Source organism: Chiroxiphia lanceolata, chromosome 11, assembly GCF_009829145.1.
Source record: "Chiroxiphia lanceolata isolate bChiLan1 chromosome 11, bChiLan1.pri, whole genome shotgun sequence".
In the NCBI taxonomy this organism is placed as follows: Eukaryota; Metazoa; Chordata; class Aves; order Passeriformes; family Pipridae; genus Chiroxiphia; species Chiroxiphia lanceolata.
In genome coordinates this window covers 9162432-9185196 of record NC_045647.1, presented here as the reverse complement: position 1 = coordinate 9185196, position 22765 = coordinate 9162432, and the positions used below count along the sequence as shown (strand labels likewise).

The following is a 22765-nucleotide window of genomic DNA, read 5'->3' as shown; positions in this document are numbered from 1 at the left end:
TATTACAGATGCTTTATACATTGTAGCTTCTTTTCTGAGCCTGTCTGCCTTTCATATAAGCTAAATCTAAGTTATATGATGTATACCTTTTTGATAGTAAATAATTCACAGCTGAATGCAATCTGTATCTTGCATTTCACCATAGATGTTCATCCCATTCTCAGGTTGCTAATACCAACTGAATGCTTTGTATGCCCTAACACTTCATAATAAGTAATGGCCTGTTATGCGAACAGCAGCAGTTTCAGAATGCTCAGAGTCTATTTACAGCCAGGATCACACAACAATATATAGGTTACATTATCTGGAGACCAGAAAGTAGGCTGGTGCATTTGATGCATACCAAAGTGTGAGCTTTATCGCTTCAGAAGAGATTTCATTTCTGTTTCCTCAGTAGCATGAACAAATACCATCCGAAAGAACCTGTCTTTTACTGTAACCAAAGGTAAGAAGGTAAAGCCAAACTGATGCCCTCCCTGCTGTGGGTGCTTCATCAGGCCTGGGAAGTTAAATGAGGTTAACTGAGGTATTTTGTTTGGATAGCTCCTGGGAGAATTATGCAACACTGAAAGAAGGCAAAGAACTGAATGTTTTTTCTCTGCTTCATATCACAGTACACAAGGAAATGGTGTTCATGCCTCACTCCCTCACACAGCATTACAATTTCACTGGAAACCACGTTGTTATTTTCACTGCATTCTTCCTTTTATTATTTTGCTTTTCACTGCCTATGCTTCTCTTCAAAATGATTCTATTTTCACCTCTAAGCTTAAATCTCCCTCCCCCTTTACCTTAGAACTGGCCCCTCAATATACTCCCTGGTTTGAGTTAGGAATAAGAAATTATTCAGACTCATCAGGAGAATACCTCTTTCCCTCTGTGCCTTGAATTCATACCAAATCAGAATTATATTGCATCCAGAACTAGCTGGATTTATACCTTTATAGCAATAATTCCCTGCATGTGAATTATTGGCCACCACGTGACCAAGAAGAGAAAGTTTTCTCGACGTATCTTGTTTTTAAAGTTAGGCTCCTTTCTTTTAGCATCTCACAAGACCCCCAAATGCACTTCAAGGCATTTCTAGGTGTTGCAACAAATTTCCAACAGCAGCATGGAGTATTCAATTTTGAACAGACACATGAAAACCTCACTTCTGTTCTTCTTCCTAAATAAAAGTACTACTTAAAACAAGTTATATTCTTCTAAAAACCCCAAGTAATGTGTAGCGGTTGTGTTAGAAGGAATCTTTCTGATTTCGAGTGGAACATTGTTTGCAACCTGACCACATGTAGGAATGAAGTGCCCATGGCCACAATAATTGATAACCAGGTTGCCTTCAAAGAAAATTTCCATAGCTGTTTATGCTGCTACCACCCACACGTTTGGGGTTGAATGCATGAGAAAATCTCTTGGCAGTTTAATTTGCATATCATGGTTAAAGCAGAATCAAGGCTTTTGTTCCTAAATCACTACAAAATTAAATGGTATTTTAGGTGAGAAAATACCTTGATTTTAAATGAAAACTAAGGTCTGTGATATACATTAGAGGGGGTTGAGTATTTTTTTGTTCTGAGCTGAAAGAAGGCTGAAGGTAAGTAGTCCCAGCAAATACCTGTCATATTAAATGAAATGCTGTCCCACTAAAATCAGGGGAGCTACTGTTTTTCTGGAGAAAGGCTTGATCAAGATGTCTAAACCCAGATAACAAAGAACAGGGCAGGCATGTGGCAGCTTTTTCTGAACTCTGAAATGAATGTATAAATAACTGCGTGGTTATTATTATTATGTTATTATTATCAGATAGAAAAGTTTCTGTATGAAGTTTTCAAAATTACAAAAATCATACACACATGAGTCAGAATTTGACCGAATAAAGGCACAAAAATAAAAGCCTAAATAAAAAGCTATGTTATATAGACATTTTCTGTTCTCCAACTGTGCAATCACATGACGTAAAATATTTCAGCTTAAAGGAAAATAGTTTAGGAACAATTCACAAAACAGTTTGAAAATCCTAGTGTGAACAACAGGAGAAATACAAATTCCCAATTAGACTTCTTTTTTAAAGCTTTTTAAAGATAATAACACAATTTTTAAAATTTACAAAAATTATAGCTTTACTGCAGCAAGCCTTGGATTTCACAATACTAACATAAAAAAGCTCTCCAGGGCCTATCAGAAACTTTTATCCAATGTGCCTTTAACTCAAGGATTACTGTCCAGTTCTCTTCGGCTTATTTAGGACCCTTAACACAACATAGTACTTGATTCTTCAAAGCAAGGTCCCTTCCTGACAGCAAAATTCTATTTTGCTGTCATAAACAATTACAAATATACGTATATGAAAATATTCCCAATTTGAGGGGCATAATTTATTTTTGACAGTAAAGCACTGAGACATCTTTACCCCTCAGGCAGCCAAAACACATGGGGCAGATTTATGAGAGTTCACGACGAATTCCTGAGACTTGAAGAAAAATGTAGATGTCTATCCTGGAAGTGTTCAAGGCCAGGTTGGATGGGACTTTGAGCAGCCTGGTCTAGTAGAAGGTGTCCCTGTCCATGGCAGGGGGGTTGGAACTGGATGGTCTTTGAGGTCCCTTTCAGCCCAAACCATTTATATGGTGACTCTGTGATGATAACTCTACCCCTTTTCCTAAGATAGCTAATAAGAAAAAAGGGCATTTGAAGAAAACAAGGTATTGTCTTTATTCTGTTGTTGACTTTCCAGTTTCAGTTAAGTTCTTTGCCATTCTCTGAGCAAACACCATTAACAAACAAAAGCCTCTAACACTGGTGACAACAGTCCTCAGGAAATTACCCTAAGATTTCATTTAAGGGTAAATTTGAAATTTTTCTTCATAAGAGAAGTGTCTCTTATGCAAGTATAATTGTGCTTCTGAATAAGAATGTTTAGTCTTTGTGTTCTTTCTTATGTAGGTTTGCCACCTCCATTAGCATAAATTCCTTATTTTAAACAAATAAGATGCATTTTTTATGAGTTAATGTGTGCCGTGCCAGAACATTAGGAAACTGCAACTGTATGTTATTCTAGCAGAGGCAAATAATACTGCATGGAAAACTGTTAGTTTGAGCTGAGCATAATAAATAACAGAACTTGAAACCAAAAGCTATAGAAAACTATGAAAAGGCGGCCCCGGCATCGCAGAAAAAATATTTAGAAATGTTTTTCTATCCAAGTTCTTCTCATTTTCTTTATAAATTCCTACCTTGAATATTCTGTTTTATTGAAGATTTAGTGTGGTCTTCCAGTTGTTGGCTTCCAGGAATGATGGGGGGGACTGAACACATTCGACCAGTCCCTGAAAAATACAAAGCAAAATATCATTCATAAAAGCACAGTTTATGTTTCTAATTGTTCTATTTTTTTTGATTATTAAAAAATATGGAAAGTAAATCACACGTTGTCAAGAGTGCTGAAACAAAATCAAGCTAGATTTTATTATTAAAAAATAAACTTTACATTTAATACAATTATTAAATATTAAGACCGTGTAACAGGGTAACACAGTAAGTGGTGCATCATTCCCTGTCTGGATGGTTGGTGAGTTAGAGCTGAGCTTAGACATGAAATGGATGCCACTAACAGTTTTCTAAAGAGGAAACATGGGATTGATATGGGAAAAAGCATTGTTAGGTAAACACATTATAAATAATTCTTTATAACAATTTCTTATTGCTACAAAATGTATGTTATACATAAAAATTTGTTATAGAGTATAACATGATTCATCGCAGCTGTCACATATCTATTTCACTTCTGTAAAGAAAAAAATGTTGATGGGACCTTTGTCATAGAGAAGAGAGTACCTTCTTCACCTATTCAACTTAATGGACAATTTTTGTCTCTCAAGGAAAACTACTGTGATAGCTTTTAAAAATGATTTTCATGTTATCATACATTCATGCAAAGTTCAATGGTCATTTCACATACATCACTTTAGGGAACACTGTCTTTGACTGTTATAGCTCAGAGAAAGGAAAACAGAACAGTTTTTTTTATTGTTATTGTTGTCTGTTTTTTATTGCAAACTGAAGTGCAGTTCAGTGACAAAGCCACTCATATTATGCTATCAATCAGAGAAAGAGTGCCCTGGAAGGACACATCTAAGTCACAATTTAAGACATTCCTTTTGCAGGTGGCCATGTTTTGCAATTCTTCTCACATATGAAGCTAATCTCTGCACACTCTGCATAGTTGATGTTTCCTCCTTGTCTCTCCTCTTCAGCAGCAAAGATCTGTAACACATTAAGGCTTCCATATAATCATTAACTAGACTAAATACTGCAAGTCAACACTTGAACACAGAATTCAAGGGACCTCAGTGAATCATCTAATTTTGATAGAACCAGATCCACCCTTTTTGACCAACCTATTTCACTGCAAGGCAAGAAGAATGGAAGGGGATAAATTCCTGTATGTTTGCTTCATGCTTATGGGAGCACTGCAGCTCTAAAGAGTAAATTAAACTTGTCTGGGGGTTGATTCAACTTATGTCTGGCCATGGCTGTTCCAACAACTGGCACAAAAACATTACACATATGAACTTGTGCCAGAGGCTGGGGAGATTAGCCAGAGCTGAAGAGGGAACTTCAACATCCATGGCTTTGTCTAAAGGGGATGAATTTTTCCAAAGCTTGGCAGCTTTCTTAGCACTGCCAGACTGTAATTGTCTCAACTCAATTGTCCAACACCAAGGAAAAAGGTAATGCACTTTTGCTTTCTGAAAAGCTGTCACGGTCTCATGTACGTGTTGCTTCTGTCAGAGAATTCTGGCAAGGCTCAGTCATGTGGTGTAATTGCTAAAATATGCCAACTGCTTTTTTTTTTTTGGTTAGTTTTTCTGCTACTTCTGGACATGTTATTGATTCCACATCATCTCCTGTTGGCATGTACACATAATCTGGGGTGAATCAGGGGACAACCACCTATCTGTTTGCAGTCAAAACGGAAAAAACTAATTTTCCGCCTCAGGAAACAGAACTGCTGGTGTAGAAATCCAGCAAGTAGTATAGCAGATTTAAAGGAGGAGATATTGAATTTTCCATCATTTCAAAATGTAAAAAACATACGTCAAAATTTTTTTACACCATCATATTATTTTCACATATATGGCCAACTTCACAACCAATCCTTCTCCTCTTCTGCTGTTCAGCTAATGCCAGTGAGACCTGGTACAACTAATGCACACAGCAATATGCTTGCCTAGATTTCTCATTATTAGCTCTCTGTCAGTGCACCATATCTGCATTCCCTGAATACAGCCAAAGGCTTTGTTTACACCAAAGCTTCAGAAGTTTTTAGGAATAACAGCTAAATGCACGCTGACATCCAGCGGCACGGAAGAATGTATTTTCCATTTCTGTCACTTGCATGTGTGGTTTGATCTGCCTCAGAATCAGCCAGCACAAGCCTAACACTGGAATCTGACCACGCTCATAGGATGTGGTCTGAGAGCACAAAGCATCACCACGTACCTGATTCTCTACAATTGCACTGAAACATGAAGTGGTGCAAGGATGGAGGAAAGACAGTGCTTGCCTCTAAAGAGAATTATCTCAGTCTGACCAACAAATAGAACTACAAGAGTAAAGAAATTTTAGAGTACGTATGCAGTTCTACAGGTCTGGCACAAAACAGAAGAGTTTAAAGATACGTGTTTTTCATATAAAACATGTATCACAGAATTTCTAAAGAAAATAGTCCATGCCTGTAAACCAGAGATGATGCTAGTAAGAGGGAAATAAAGATAATAAGGCAATTACTTGCAATGGAAAAGACAGAGGCAATTCATTTAGAGAGCATTGAGGGAGTGAGGTAATAATGTATCGTCAAACCAGTATTTCTGCTAAATTAATAGTTCTGATTATTCAGGAAATTGATGAATTTTAGTTTAAAGTCTCATCTCTGGAAGATCTGCCTGAAATATCAAGTCTGGGAAATCAGAGAGGGGATGATTTGTGAGTAGCTGGGTGATTTTACCTTTGATTTTGTCTTCATTTATTGGAGTGATTTCTTGTGTAAAGGAGTTGTTCAGTTTCATCTTTGTATTTATTTTGATGCATCTGGTTTAGGAGATGAATGACTATTCTCTCTAGGAGGTCCAAGGGCAAGATACAGGGATTTTGATGTTCTAAAGTGAGGCAAAGGAGTTTTTATATATGATAGAGGCAACAGAGATGAATTGGCAAGTGCAGTATTTCCTATTGAGGCAGCCTAGATTCAGATCATGTTTTTTTCTCTCGGTGTCCAAGAAAAACAAATAGTTTTATCATTCAAGCCTCACTCACCAAAAAAAGTAATCAAAACATTACTGTATTAGGGTTTCACTGTTGACTTAATATTACTTTTAAGGTTAAAACATTTTACACAATATATGTTAAAAATGGTTTATCCCTTCCACAAGTTAGCTAGCAATGTCTAAATTAACCTTTCCTAAAATCTTGAAATTTTTAAAAAAATCTCATCTGTGCTGAAATCTTCTTAGCCAAACTGCAGTAGGGAATGAGCGAGTTTGCAGTGTGATTCTGACAGATGCTGGAGTCTAGCAAGCACAACAGATTTTTCCACAACGAAATCTGCAGTTGCTTTTAGGAAGCAACTAAAGTATGTTTGTGTGTGTATCTGTGAGACAGAGGGTCTGAGTTAGTTTTAATAAAACATCTTGAAAAATTTGTTAAACCTTGACTAAAGGTCAAGGCCCAGCCTGGAGACAACTGGCATTATTCTGAGAACACAGACTGTGGCCTCTGTTTGCATTTATTGTGGGTTTATTCTGATTGAAAAAGAATATACTTTTCGGAGAACTTATTGAAGAAGCTAGTTTATCTCCTTAAAACAGAAATGTTAATCACACATTCTGACTAATTAAAGACACTCTATTTATGCTATCAATGCCTCCAGCTGTAATCAATACAACGTGCAATAAACTATCTAGAGCTTTCCTGATAACAGTGTGGAATGCCAAATATTGTCTTTTGACATTGTGAGCTGAATTGTAGGAAGACTCAGAATAAATTCCACACACACTCACAATATCATGTACCTTCAATGCTTGCACTGAAATTCTTCATTATTCTGCAAAATATTCTCCACACCAAAATGCAATACATTTTTATATAATCGTGTTTTCTTTTAAAAATTACTTAAAAATTCTTTAAAAATATTTTCGGATAATAATACATTGAAATATCACATGACAGCCGAACTGTGATGGAAAGCAAAAGAATCTTTTGGGCTTATGAACATGGTTTTCAGTTTTATGAAGCTTTATGGTAGTATGTTAAATTTCGCAGAAAAACAGCGTCCATCAGCAAAATCCGTGGAGAAAATTAGTGATGCTTTATTAAGTAGCACTTATCAATGGCAATGTATCAAAATTATCACCACCAACAAAAATCTTTAGAATTAGAATGTTTTCGTTTAAATCTTAATGAACACCTTTGATAGTTTGTGTTTTTACAGATAATTTTGCAGACTGGGAGACTGAGAAAATGCCAAATCACTTAGTATAAAGATTTTTAACATTGCTGTGAACTGAGATAGCATACTTTACTGCATTTCTTTTGGATCACATTTAATTTATATTACTTAAATCAATGGGATCATTTAATCCATGTTATTAACAAAATCAAAATGCTTCAAAGTTTTAGTATGGTTTCATCCAACAATCTATATAGAAATTAAAAGGAATTTGTTCAGCCTTGTACCATACTTAAAAAGTGCAAGGCCAGGGCTACCATACCTCAACACAGGAAATGAAAAAACACGTTTGTATCATTACAAAGACATCAAATTGTCAGACTATTAAGTAGCTGAAGTGTGCAATCACTAAAAACACAAAAGATGGTATTTAAGTGCATAAACTACTCAGTAAATCTTTATGAACATGGGAGGAGAACTAACTTGTGCCTGAGTGGTAGGAAGAGGAGCACATTTGCTGAACTACTTTTTTTCAAGTGGATTATTTCACTAATTCTGTGAAGGGCCAGAGAATGCCAATGTATGAATCAGGAGTGTAAAAACACTTTAAGGAAAAAAAGGACCAATTCTTAACATCTTGTGCAGCTATCAACCTAAATCTCAGAACATGCTTCTGTTTGTATTAGTAGTATTTAATATCACATGAAGCAAATTCTGCTGCAAATGCTCAAAGTAAGTGGTATCTTACTATGATGCACTGAATGCAAACTACCAGCTCATATCAAAAGTATGGTTCAGAATAGCCTAAATATTCAGTTCAGCTAAGGTGAAGACTTAATTTTTGCTTGTTTGTATTTTTAATTGTATCTATTTAAGAAAGCTTAGTAAAGACTATCTCAGTTCTTAGATAAATTAATAAGTCACCCAGCTTTGTAAGACCCCTCAGCTGTTTCTTGATATGTCTTTTTTGGAGCATGAGTTTCTTGTTAGGCTCCTCTAGATTAACAGGTCTGGATTTTTAGTTATTTACATATCTGCTGAGCTTCATGTACATGTGTAACTTTATTAACTTAAGGCAGATTACCTACATACACCTATTTATTTGGGTTCTGCTTTGAAAAATATTAATGATGTATGCATAATGGAAGCTTTGGGTTTACTTTTTAATAGAAATAAACTCTTCAATAATAGCTTCAGTAGTGAAGGAAGGACTTATGTAGGCTATTAATAATGAGATTTGTTTGAGTTATGTACAAAATGCAATAATATTATTTGAAGATATGTTGAAACTAAATTTCAGGTCCTGCAACTATGTCTTTAATAATTACGAAGTCACCTGAGACTTAAATTCTCTATTATTGTATCTAAAATGCTTTAAACAATTCAAATTCTTGCAGATTCATAAAGTTTTTACATAAAAATGCCATAAGCCAATAAAAATTCATTATTAATTTATACATCAATAAGTGTTCAGTGCTACTCAGTTCCAGGTGGGAAAACCAGCATCTTTTAAATGAAAAACTGAGTGAGTGCACAGCAGGAGAAGATACACTACCAAAAGAATACAAGGTATACTTTTACATACAAATCAAGGATTTTTGAATGCACATTTTAATAAAAATGTTGAAAAAGAACATAAATTTATCTGTTCATATGACTTTCCATGATTTGAAAGGTCGAGTTTAGAAAGTATGTAAGGGCAATCTGGCAATACATTAAAAATTTTTAAAAAAGCAAGCTATGAGCTACATTGTATTATTTCCTGGAGTGCTACTGTAGTTTCAAAATATCATTAAATCAGTACAAACCAACACTTATCATTTCCTGCACATTTTTCACAGTGAGCTGCATTCTGACTATGAGTAATCTGTTAATCTGTTCTTTGCCTCACAATCCATCAAAGTGACAGATTCATTCCATCCCTAATACATAATATCTTCATTTACTGTATGCCTTACTGGAACTTTCTTTTTTTTCCTAGCACTAAGATTTAGAAAATCACAAGCATATTTAGAGAATGCCTTTTCCCTTCCTCCAAACCACTTCAGCAAGTCCAGCCTGCCAACATTGTACCTCCAATGGAGGCAGAGATCTCCTTAAAAATAAAACCATTTAACTGTCAATGAATTAGTAACTTAACACAAGATCACAAAAAGTACAAGTGCAATTGTGCAGGAAACACTTGAATCTCTCTTAAAGTCTTAAATCTGTTAATGAACTATGGGTTCTAGCACTTAATGGTGCTAGATTAGATTCAAAGATAACAAAGGAGATGTGAATGCTACTTATTAAACAAGATATTTAGATAGTGTAAGGTGCCACTGCAAGTGTGTACAGTGTAATCATGCAACTAGTATGAGCTGAAAATCTGACCTGTTAACGCTTTCCAGTTCTTCTTTCATTTTCAAAGTTGAAATGATAAATTTGTGTAGGTTAGCAAAAACATATACAGTCATCTACATCAGTCTAAAAATATGGATTACCTGAATCTAGAGGTTTAACATCTTAGTAATTAATATATTGTGCCATTTGGTCAATGTTTTGTAGTTAAATACATGAAATATCTATCACAGCTTCTGTTAAATAGAAGGAACATTTGATTTACTTAAAGACTGAATCTCTAGTTCACCACCATGTTAGCTTCCTGGCTAGATTATAGTCTCCATATTCACTAGCAATATAAATGGGACTAGCAGAGAAAACCAGTGTTTTAACATCTAATTTAAGTAAAATACTAGCTCTTTCTTCCTTGCTAGTTTTGATTCATTTATCAGAAGATCAGCTGTATAAATTGGAAGTAATGAATTTGCAAAGTTGTGTTAAAATTCCTTCATATTAACCTAATCTCAGCAAGTAGATTCTAGTAACTACATTAGATACTCATTGATCAGTGAATCAAATGGATTTTCACATTCAGTGAAGTGTCCGTTGGGTAGGATGTACTTCCTTTTTTACATATTTTTAACAATTAAATAAACCATTAATTTTTAAAACTATATTTAAATGTTTCACCAGTTCAGGAAGCACCTGAATCTAGTACCTAACAAATCTTTTTTCATAGCCAGCCACCAAGAGCATCCTATTGTTCTGTGCATCCTGGATGTTGACTGCAGCCCATCAACTTTTAATGGACGATAAGGAGGCACAGGGTTTTTAAAACTCAATGGAGAGACATGACTCAGCAGAGCACTAACTTCAATATTATCAAACTTGTTAAAGGTGATGCTATTGAATTCTTTTACTGTGGAAAAATTACTCTTTTTCAGAAAAGTAGAAAAAAGAAAAGTTTGCAAGAAAACTCAGACTTTTTTGTATATTAATGCAATGAATGGTACAGCACAAAATCAGAAACTTAATCATCAGCACAAAGTAAGCACTATGCTACCTCAGTTGAATTCTCCAAAAACATCGAGTTTTGTCAGTCTTGCACAAATGATACTGGAATAGCAGGGAAGGGAGGTCTGGGTTCCCATGCCCTTGGAAACCCAGATAGTTTTTCTCTGTAAGAAAATGTTGTCAAGGAGTCTGATTTGTCTGTATTTAAATGAGCTTCCAATTCAGAAGAAGAAAAGAAGAATATATACTTCCAACTGAGTACTGAAGGAGAGATTGCAACAGTCTGGGAACAGGGAATCCCAGACTTCTTATGAGATAACACCTATTTCTTCCTTTCAATCTAAGATATCTGAGAGGCTTGTAAAATCTTTTACTCCATATTCTCCATCTCTGTGTATAAGCAAGGGCAGACAGCTTTGTTTGAATGGCCCAGGAATATCCAGAAAAAGTGGGGAACCAATAAAAGTTATTCTCAGTTAGTCCTGAAGCTACAAAAAAAAAAAAAAAGAAATAAACTACTTTATCTTAACACAGAAATAACAGATATAACAAGATATTACAGCATGTTTGAAAGTATTTGCCATGTTTTATATTGAAACCCTTAGTGTGTATACTGTCACATTTCCATGTTCTCAGATTCCCATACAAGGGAAAGCCATTTTTGGATTATTTTAACAAGCTTTTATGTGTTAGCCACTTGGTTCTCAACAACCTTTCTGCAGCTAAGCTCTTTACCATCATGATTAAAAAATGTAACCTGTTCAATTAGGTGGTTCCTGTGCCATTTGCTTCTTTTGTCATGTTCTTTTTCATACACATTATAGCCTGACAAATGCAGCAGAACTTTGCTAATTCAGATTAACGACTGGAAGATCTATTGCAAATTACTCTATTTTGTGGGTAAGTAACTGAACAAGTAAAATAAAAACCAAAGTACATTTTGTGATACATTGTTCTTGTTCACTTATTTTGACAACTGCTGTGTAATTTTATAATACTTCATAATGTAATATTGTCTGTTTTGCAAAAGTAATGGGGTTGTATGGCCTTGATCTTGTAATGAATCATAAAAATAAACATGCTTCTTTGTTTCCAAAACTCAATTTTTAAATGTGCTTCTTAACTAAGTTATTCTGCTATTCAAACCTTTGCTTGGAAATACAGGAGACAAAGACCTTTGGTGTCTAAATTTCAGAGCATGCACATTGGAAAGGTTCTGGTGCAGTGCAAATCAATGTTATAGCTACAATCCTTCTTTTATTGCACCATTTTGTAAGTGAGTTTAATCTTATAGAATCTCTCAATGGTATAATAACATATGCACCAGCTATTGGAATGTTTAGTTTTCATCTGGGATGGATGAGAATACTTGAATGGTACTCTCTAAGCTGAGCATACTTTTAAATTTGAGAGTTTACAGTAAATGTGTTTTTGTGCAGGAATTGCTGGTATGATGCACACCATGCAAATTTCAGGTGCCATGATAATGGCAATATATATGGCAACAACAGGTTCTGAAAAAAGACTTCTCTAACAGAAACTTCCAAAGAAAAAGAAATAATTTGCTTCCTGAGATCAATAGAGTGGTCAGAGTTACACACAGGAAGAGGTGTTTATTACATGTATATATAATTTATATTTATAACTAATAAATCTATATTTTACCAATAATCAAGTTTGAAAAGAATTTAAAAATGTATTTAGTTAAAAGAACATGTTAATTAATTCCATTATTCATTATCTGAATTACTGTGCAAGCGTATCATTGCAAAAATAAGAAAAACCCATTGTTTGATAAAGTTACAATTAAGGATTTGGGTTCTGCCTTTTTTTTTTCCTTAAGGTAAAACCAAAAACTTGTTCTGAAAAGTTTATAGTTATTGTCCTCCTCCAACACATCACTCTCCACATCAATGAAATATTTCTTTTGTGATTACAAATCTCAAATACATAACATTTGCCAAAAAAGGAAAGAAAATGTTATTTGCTTTTCTTTGGGTGGGTTTTGTTGTTGCTGTTCTTCAGTTTTTTTGTTTTTTTTTTAATTGTAGAGGAAAGAATAATGATGACATCCCAATTGGTCTAATGCAACAAATCTAGATTACAATAAGGTAGACATTTACTATCATCAATCTCTGTGCTCACAATTCACTGTGGGAATACAACTTTTCTCAACATGCAGAGTTAAACATCTGGGTAAAACTGAACTGAAAATTTGGCCATTCACATTTTGTATGAAATTACTTAAGTAAAATATGTTTCTTGTGAAAGGACACCCAATGAAATGCTGAAATATTTGGGCTCTACTTTAGTGCAGTTTCTGGGGAACAACTTTGAACTCCAAAGGAACAAATTTTATTTGATAGTTTGGGAAGAGTTGAGTAGGATGCCAAGAGAGGATCTAGTGAGGCAGTGCTTATAAAGATAGGTTTCAACTCATTAAAAACCACCCTTTCTCCAAGACAGAAAAATCAGCTTTTATCAGAAATAAATTTTCTGGAGAGCATCTACAGAAGTTTCTAAAAATCTATTAATAAATTAGGTTCGAGCAATCTTTTTCAGACAGTAGCTCTGCTTTTCACAGTTCAGTATGGCTGAAATTCCTCTAGATTATTCACTGTCTTTCAGCATTTCCTTTAATGAAACTTCCAAGCCTTCTATGACATACAAATATTTTGGATGCTTACTAAGTAGGTGCAGGTTACACAGCAATTGTAACAAATGCAGGTTCCCAGTCCCTGCACTGGAGGAAGAAGTAACAGAGATAGTTACAGCTTCCTATTTGGAGAGAAGAAAGCAATTCTGAAGTTCTTCCAGGACCACACAGCGCATCAGTCAGTGGGAAGTGCACGGCCAAGGCTTGAACACTGCACATCCTCTCGCTCTTCTGGCTCTGTAGCCTCTGTACTCGCCTGTCTCCTTTCATTAACTGGTTCTCTGCCTTGCAGAGCAGCACGATGTGGAGGTGATTTGTATTGCAGCAGCAATATCCTTGGCAGACTTATGACCTTACCCAGCAAAACCAAGGGACAATGAGTCGAGCTGTGTCTTTTTATTGACTGAATTTCCATTATCTTCACAGGAGCTTTCTTTCCTGGCTTGTTCTTTTATCTCATTAAGGACAGAACCTACATTTACTGGACAATAGCTTCCAGACTGGTCTCTTTTCATTTCCCAGAAAATATCACTACTACACTTTTTAAAGTTACTGGAGACCTGTCAAACTCTTTATTGCTCTTTACAACAATTTGTTGATTCAGTAAATGCACCACGTAACTGTCTTCTTGCCATGGCATTTACACCCACACATCTAAAAAGGATGTATCAATTTTTCAAATAGTCTGTGTTTTCCCTACATAACTATAGCAGGCTTACAAAGTTTTAGACGTTTCCTAGTTGCTCATAACACTTGTTAAAATTGGCTTTAAAACCAGTTTAGGAACTAAGTTATAGAATTACCATTAATTTTATCTCCCTCTCATTTAGGTACACATCCTCTGTGAAAAACATTACAGAGTTTTCCACTATAAAAGAAAGGTAACGATATGAATAATGGTATTCAAGTCACATCATCTCCAGTTTTTATATCACGATGCAAACTGACCTCATAATTTTGTCATCTTCCATATTTACAGCCCAATAATGCTTTTCTGGCAGTTCACAAGGGCTACTGAATTTATGAGGCACTTGTAAGTCAGGTATTTTACGAATACTTCACCTGCATTTCCTGAAAATGATTTCTAAAGAAATTTAAGTCTACTCTGTGTACTGGATTGAAACAGCATATGAACTAAGTTGTAATTTATACTATTTTGTTTTAAATTTTACTATATGGAAATACAAGTTTTCATTGTTGATCATGTTAACTTAATATGATGAAACACTTTATTTGTACAGATAATGGTGTTTATTCTGTTTTTCAGTATATAAAATGTATTGAGTACCAAATTGCTTTAGCACATGCATAAAAATAACTTAATGAAACCTGACTCAACCAATGTATGGGTAAAAAGAAGACTAACAATGTAGCTTGCACTAAGATATAGACAATTCTAATGCCACCAGAACTATGAAATTGATTTTGGAATAAAGAGTCCAAGTTGCAGTCTCAAGGTACCTGCTGTTGTACTCTGTGAACTACAGTCAGGTGTCTCTGTCCACTTCATCCATTCAACAATTCATAAGGAGATGGTTCCTTTGAGAGCCATCTCCCAAGGCAGAGAGGTTTTCTAGACCAACATAAGCACTTTCATTTACATGTGAAAGGGAACAGGAATCCAGGATTATACTTTAACTCCAGTAATCTATTTTGTGCAATAGGACACATTTGGCTGTGTATTGCAAAACTTGATGCATCTGGGTGAACTTGCACAGAAAGTTTCATAGTGTTCACATCATAAAATCTAACCAGAAGATTCTGAATCCATAAAAATATGGATGGCAAGTGAGACAAGTGGCTGAAAACATCTGTGTGAGGACAAAACATAATATCCAGCACAACTGCCTGGCAGTGTGCTATCATAAAACATCTCAGATTGTTGATAAAACATAAAGAAGTTGTACCTGAAATGTCCTCTCCTCCTACCCCTCCAAAACCACACACATTGCCCAGTTAAAACCTGGACAAACAAAATCCACATTAATGACACCAAGTGAAAGTGAAATAGGACTGCTATTTAAAATAAGTACCCCTCTTGCTCAGGCAGTTAAAAAATTGACAAAGTGATGTTAGGGTTTCACAGGTATAGGGCAGTTCTGAAACTGGTCAATTAACCTTGATTGTCTCAATAGTCTCAATTTGATTAATTCCCCCTAGACACCTTCTTCCCTTGTCTTCATCTCACCTTACATTAAAGTTACAGGGATTTCGTTGCTGATTCCAAACAAAACAGATCAATCTAAAAACCTGACAGACAAAATACACTGTAGACTATCCTTTGAACTATCCCACAGTGTTGTTACACCCTCTCCTGAGTGGGCGATTTATTGAAAAAAACCTCTCTCAATAAATAACATTAAAATCTTTTGGAACAAATGGATTCTCTGATACCTACATTCACACACAGAACTCTAGTTCTAAACCTTCAAAGCAGAAAGGGAGAGAGAGAGAAAGAAATGGATGAGAGTGCATGCACGTCAGATGAGGACGATTTGCTGAATCACGCATCAAAGCAGATGCAGGAGCAAGGCCTGTGTCAGATACTTTAAATACACAGTGGTACATCCAAAACACGCAGAATTCAGTTCTGCGTTCCCGGACAGCGCAGACATCCTGCAGACAATGACTAAAACGAGCAATAAAGCCCTCTGAGAGGAAGTTGCAACTGAAAAGAGACTGAAGATTAAATCAAAGAATGTCACATTTAATATTCAGAACACTCTAACTGAATCCTTACTGCTTGGCTATAAATGGAATCTTACCGTGGGTTGGAATGAGAAAGTGGGCTCATTTCTCTCTGATAGTGATGCTCCTGACTGACAGGCTATGGAAAACAAAAAATAATAGAATGTTTAGTGGTATGTAAGAGATCTTGTATGAGCATATGCATTTATAGCTTCTGATATTAGAATTTTACGGTCTCTTTTCTTATCTGTGAAATTAAAAACTGATACTCAGATTCTAACTGTGCAAAAGTATAACTGAACAGATCATTCTTGTTTGGGTGGAAATACATATGAATTAAGGGAGTTGACCACACAGTCACTTCTCTACTGCCTGTGAGAGTGTTGGGACAGAGACAGGAAACTTCAGAGATGGAGGGTGGCAAAGTCCTGTCAGACTGAACGTGTATAGGAAGCATGGTGCAGGAACTCTTAGTAGGACCTGTGCAGCACCAACCACTCTGGAGAAAATACAGAGCCAGTGCTAAGAGGGCTGGCAGGTTCCTCTCTCCTCAGAAGCACCATTAACAGTAAGCTTAGCAGTCCCAACTGAAGTTTGCTGAAGCACACATGATTCTTGATGCCACTGCACCTCTGAAACCTGGATTAAGCCAACAGTATGAATATTCATACAAAAGATGCTAATGTTCCACATTCTTCAAATCTTACCTACCCATCGTGAATATGTGTCCCAAAGGTTTCAAACTACATTTGGTTTAAAGCATTAAAACCAGTTATTTGCAAGAAAGATCAATATTCATAAACTGGTATAAAAATTCAACAATTCTAAAATTCATAAATACATTTTCTCTCAGAATTTATGTAGTGCTCCCCCTGCCATTATCACACACCTCAAAAGCAGTTCTAAACAAATCACTGAAGCAAAAGCATGTGCAAAAGGAGTGAAAATATAAGCATACATTAACAAGACTTGTACAATTTAGTACATGAAATGCTAAAACAATAATAAGCAATTTTTTTAAAAACAGAAGTCATTATAAAAACAAGTATGTTCTCATGGTTTCAGAAAACAGGAAGGGATGTTGTAAAACACATGTTCAGGATGAATGACATCTTAATTACTGCCCAGTATGACTCACTGCCTGGTGGTGGATAGTGCAATTCCCACATGATGGCTAGTGGAAGATTGAGGACAAGACAGAAAGTGAATTAGTCAGTCTATGAACCAGAATATCTGTCTAAATAATTTTTAGCCTCATTTCATAGTAAAGAATACTCTGCTTTAGTTTTGCAATTTGACTTGATGTGAACAGATCCCTCCAGGGGTTGTCAAACTGAGCTCTCAGTTGGAATAATACTGGATTTAAATATCACTCCTCTTGTCTGTCAGAATTCAGTTCTTCCAGACTATTTCTGTGTTAAGTGGCTTTCTTTTCTGAAAACTCACAAAGGAGGCCAGAAGACCTTCCACAAATTAGGTATGAACCTGGAAGTACTCTTTCAAATATTTTGCAGATCAAGACTTATGTGACCGAATTTATATTTAGGAAGTTGCTTGGGGAACAACTAATCTTTCTTCTCTGTGAGTACTCCTTATTTGAAAGATGGGTCTTAGTGGTGAGTGTTACATGGAGTCTGCTAATGCAGCATCATACCACTACAAGCTTCCAGGATACATCAATGAGCTATCCCACAGAATCTTCCTTCTCCTTTGCATTTCTGACTGAGAAGCAGGGAACTCCCTTATAGATGATCTTTCTCCAGAATGTTTGTGTTATATCTGAAGTGGTGCCTGAAGCATGGAAACAACTACCCAAGAAGCTGAATGGTACAATTCCCTGACAGGCAGGAAGGTCTTACTGGATCTCTAGAATAAATCAAGGCATTTAAGTGGAAATGGTTTGTAAGCTTTGCAAATTTTCTTGGATAATGTGTATATGTGTGGGTATAAACTTCACATTAAACTCTGCAATAGACAGAACTGTGTCTTTCATAGTGTTGCAAAGCTAACGTGGATCTTCATAGATCTTAAGATTTAAGGGAACATTCAGGTAAGACATGGTTCAAATAAAATCTTTTAAAATATTTAGCTTTATGTACACATATTATTGATTTGAAACTGTACCCCACACACATTTTGCAAGGTTTTACAATTCTCCTTCAAAGTAAATCCATTTTAAAATAGAAGTTTTTCATATTTATAACTGATAGCTATGTTGGGTAATGTATAATATTCAAAGAGATTTTATTCCTTTCTGGCTGTCATAGTTTACAGCAGCTGCTAAATAACTTACATTTTGGTGTTTTCTCCTGACAGCATATATTCAGTTTGTGGTAAACTACCATAGAATATAAAAATACAGTTTTAATATATCCATTTTATAGTTGTTTAATGACATCTGCTCTAACTGCAACTTAGCAATACGATTGATCTATGTGCCTTTACATTCATGACGGTTTCTCAGATTCATTAGTCAGTAACATGACTCTAATGAATCTGGAAATCAGACTAACAGGTAAGTGATGAAAAAAAAACCTAGCTAAAAAAGTGTTTTATATATAAAATATTACTTTGATACATAAATTTGCTATTTAACATGATTATACCCTACCCCGCCTTGCAGAACATCACAGGTATTTCAAAATGAAAGATACACAGAAAGCTGCCTTCTGGTGGTGCTGTTGCCATAGATTCCACTAAAGGACAAAAATGTATAAAATGAATGAAAATTTGGAACAAAAATACTCCTTATTTATCTTTGAAAAACATAAGAGAAAGCAATAGATACTACTGATTTAAAGAATCAGAAAGATATAACCTGAAAACTCATGTAAGCATGAAACTTTAATCATTACAAGAATTTCAAGCTGTCCTTAATTTCTCAAACTACAATATGAGGATTATTTCCATTTCTTTTCTATACACTGCACTGCTAAAATCATTTGCCTACATAACTGGAAGATGGCTACAAATATAAATCTCTCTCTTTATATCTATATATCTTTAGATTTATAGTTTTTATATATATATACTTTTCTGCAGTTTGTAGATCTGATTTTTGATGGACTGAGATTTGCAAATTCTCTTGACTCAACTCCAATGATGGCGGTGCTAAAGACCAGTGACAAACAAATTTGCTTTTATTCTACAAATCTGTATTTTACATGATATATATATATAAGGAATAAATATACATATAAGGAACACTTCTTTAAAAGCTGGAGGTTGAAGAAATGATGAGATTACTAAAATTGGGGGCTGAAGGGATTGAGAGCAGGCCTGTGGAGAGGGACATAAGAAGTGATTCTGCCCCACTGTGCTGCCCTCGTGAGACCCAACTTGGAGCACTGTGTTCACCTCTGGAATCCTGAGCACAGGATACACATGGACCTGTAGGAGTGGGTCCAGAAAAGGGCTGCAAAAATTATCAGAGGGATGGAAGACCTGTCCTGAGGAGACACGCTGACACAGTTGGGGTTTTCAGTCTGGAGAGGAGAAGGCTCTGGGAAGATCTTATTGCAGCCGTCCAGTACATAAAGGGGCCTTATGAGAAAGATAGGCACAGGTTTTTCAGCAGGGCCTGTTGAAATAGGACAAGGGGCAATGGTTTTAAATTAAAAGAGGGTGGACTTAGACTAGATGCAAAGAAGAAATTTTTTACAATGAGGGTGGTGAGGCAGTGGCACAGGTTGCCCAGAGAAGCCGTGGCTGCCCCATCCCTGCAAGTTAGAGGGGGCCCTAAGCAATCTGGTCTAGTGGAAGGAGTCCTTGCCCATGGCAGGAGGGTTGGATTAGATGATCTTTGAAGGTCCCTTCCAACCCAAAGTATTCTATAATTCTATGTCTTACATCAAGAGCATGTATGGCAAAACACCATTTCAGCCAACCATTTGAACACTGGCACAGCATTGCTACATTCAGAGCCTTCTGAAATGTTTTAAGCATATCAAAATATGCTAAAATTTAACACCAGCATACCAAAAATTCCTTCAACTATTCTTTTAAAAACTTCTGTACAAAACCAGCTTGGGGTGATTAAATAATCACCTTCCTTAACAAATGTTGTTAATAATCTTCTTACATACTAAAGGTCTAGAAAGTGAATTATCACCCTCACATTGAGACTCTGCATTTTTCTAAATATTGGAACAGAACTACATCAAGCAGTGTTAAAACAAACAAGTCCATACTCAAAAAACTTGCATCAATCTATGCAATCTATCTATCTAAGATCTGGTGGCCTGGTAGATATCTCAAAAAGGAAATATGAAGTGAAACAACAGATTCTGTGGACTATCTGACATTGAACTGGTACAGAGTTCCTCTTTTTAAAGGAAGAGGTAAATGGATAGGGAAGACCTGGAAAGCTGAATTCCTTTATTATTGTGAGGGACTAAGTTGTTAGTCCTTATCTGAGAAAGATTAAGTTTGTTTTCTAAATTCTCTCTTCTTGGAAATTAGGTTCTTACCATTTAATCTTAAAACCTCAATGTCTACCTTGCAAAATGCAGAGGAGAAACCTGACAAGGCTGTATGTGTAAGGCACACCTATGCTTCAGCCCAGCCAGATGAATGAAATGTGAAAAATTTCTCTCAAACAAAAATATCTTGCCTTTTACACTCGAATTATGTAGAGAAAGATGGTCATAAAGGAATGTTATGAAAAACTACAACTATATAAATTGCAATTTAAATTACTAACCTATTATATCTAAACACTTTTTTTAGCATGATGCTATCAGTCTGAAGCTACAGAAGCTGATCAAGGCAGTAAGATCAAAGAATTGTCTTTACAGTCACACTGTGCTTCTCCAAATACTGGAGCAGTACATTTTACTTCAAAAGTTCATTTTGTTTTAGTCATGTAATTTGTATTAACCAAATCTGACATGTCTAAATATTCTTATCAATTTCCTTATAATTAAACTACTCAAAAATTAATAAGGCTGCTATTCGCTATGTTTAATTGAGTTCCATTTGTCTGGTCTTGCAGATTTACACCATCTTTGAGTCTATTTAGTGAATACTAAGAAAATACATTGGAAGTACAATTAAATCACGAAAATGTGCAATGTTGACATATCTCAAATAGTTAAAACCAACTAATGCTTCTCTGATCCTGCAAAATACTACTCTGTAAACCAAGTTTTTATTTGTACAATTACCCACCTACCAATACATCTCTTCTCATTTGAAACCTCCATTTAACAATGTACCACGAAGTTCCGATTCTGTTGATCATTCTCTATGGAAGATTGTTGCCACACGCCTCTATCTGGGCCTTGTAGAGCCTTGGAGGTAATTTGCACCTAACATTTTAGAGCATTTACTCTCCAATAGTTCATATTGGGGCAACACAGATGTGTTTATTTTTCTAACACTGGATCTGCCTTTGAGAGTTGTGTTGTGTGCTTTACTTAAGCCACATTCATTGTTTATTATGGCTTCAACTATAATAAAATAACAGCTATACTGCTGATACATAAATGGAGTTTGAGGTTATCTAGTTTTACAGCAGCTCCTGCAAGTACCTTTATATAGTTCCTGAAGTTATTCTGTGATTTCATACATTCAGTACTTTTTGGTGGACTATAACAAATACTCTGCTCCTTATATCAGTACTCTGTCACATAGTTGCAGCTGTGTGTGATTTTGTGCCACTTTGTACCAGGACAAATAATGATACAAAGTGTAAAATACATAATGATCACATACTAAGTGCTCAGAACTACTGCAGCTTTTTGCTGCTGTTCTCCTACTTCAGTCCTTTAAACATTTAGCTTTTCACTAGATGAAGCAATTATTTTCCATTACTCACACTGTAATGCAGCTGCTGACTGGTATATCTGGGTTTCATTCATTTTGGAACTATTTTTAAGTACTATATTACACACCTGCAGTTTGTCAGTCACTACTGTGACAAGCTGTACAGCCTACACAATTATTCAGGATTCTAGGAAGGAATATATATAGGATTTGCTCTTTATCCATGATGGTACTATAGAACCTGCCGGAAGTGCATGTGTCTCGGTAGCATGCTTTACTTGAAAAGTTCTAGAAGCCTTTGGTGATGATACCTTAAATTTCAACGCTACTCAAAGAAATTTTAATATTCAAAATCCTTGAGTCTCAGAATTGACAGAAACTATACAGAGAATATACTGTGGGTTTAGACTTACTGGTGGAAAACAGGAGTTCCAGGTTGCTGTATTATCATCACTGCTTGTACTTATGCTAACATTGCAGGTATCTATCTGTGACGTGCTCAGCCCATGTGAGATCCCAGCATCCCGTAATTCTTCATTTTGTTGTCTCTTCATGCTGGCCAGCATCTGCAGTTCAGATGAACTCAACGTGTTTGAGTTGTAGTTTCTCCAGCCATACTCCTGTGAAATAAAATGGAAAAGTCAACAATATAGACAGGATCATGGAACAGAATAGATGAATGAAACAGAGACCTTGGAGAATCTCTCGGAGAATCTTCAAGAAGCTACAATACTAAAAGAGAAACAAAATGTTTACTAGAAAAGATTGGTTAACGGACTTCTGTTCAACTATGAAGATCAAGCATATTTACATGTAATTACAGGAAGGAAGACCATCACAAACACTGCAGCTTGTCTCCTGTTTTTATTGCA

The 22765-nt window shown here is 35.6% G+C and overlaps 1 protein-coding gene across 1 annotated transcript in view; it reads right to left on the bottom strand.

Moving 5' to 3' along the window:
- Nucleotides 1-22765, bottom strand: part of CFAP20DC (CFAP20 domain containing) — a 71265-nt gene that overhangs the window by 844 nt on the left and 47656 nt on the right. The window contains 4 exon segments of the mRNA XM_032699489.1: nt 3234-3303; nt 3305-3326; nt 16205-16266; nt 22307-22513. Of these exon segments, the coding sequence (XP_032555380.1) occupies nt 3234-3303; nt 3305-3326; nt 16205-16266; nt 22307-22513 (361 nt within the window).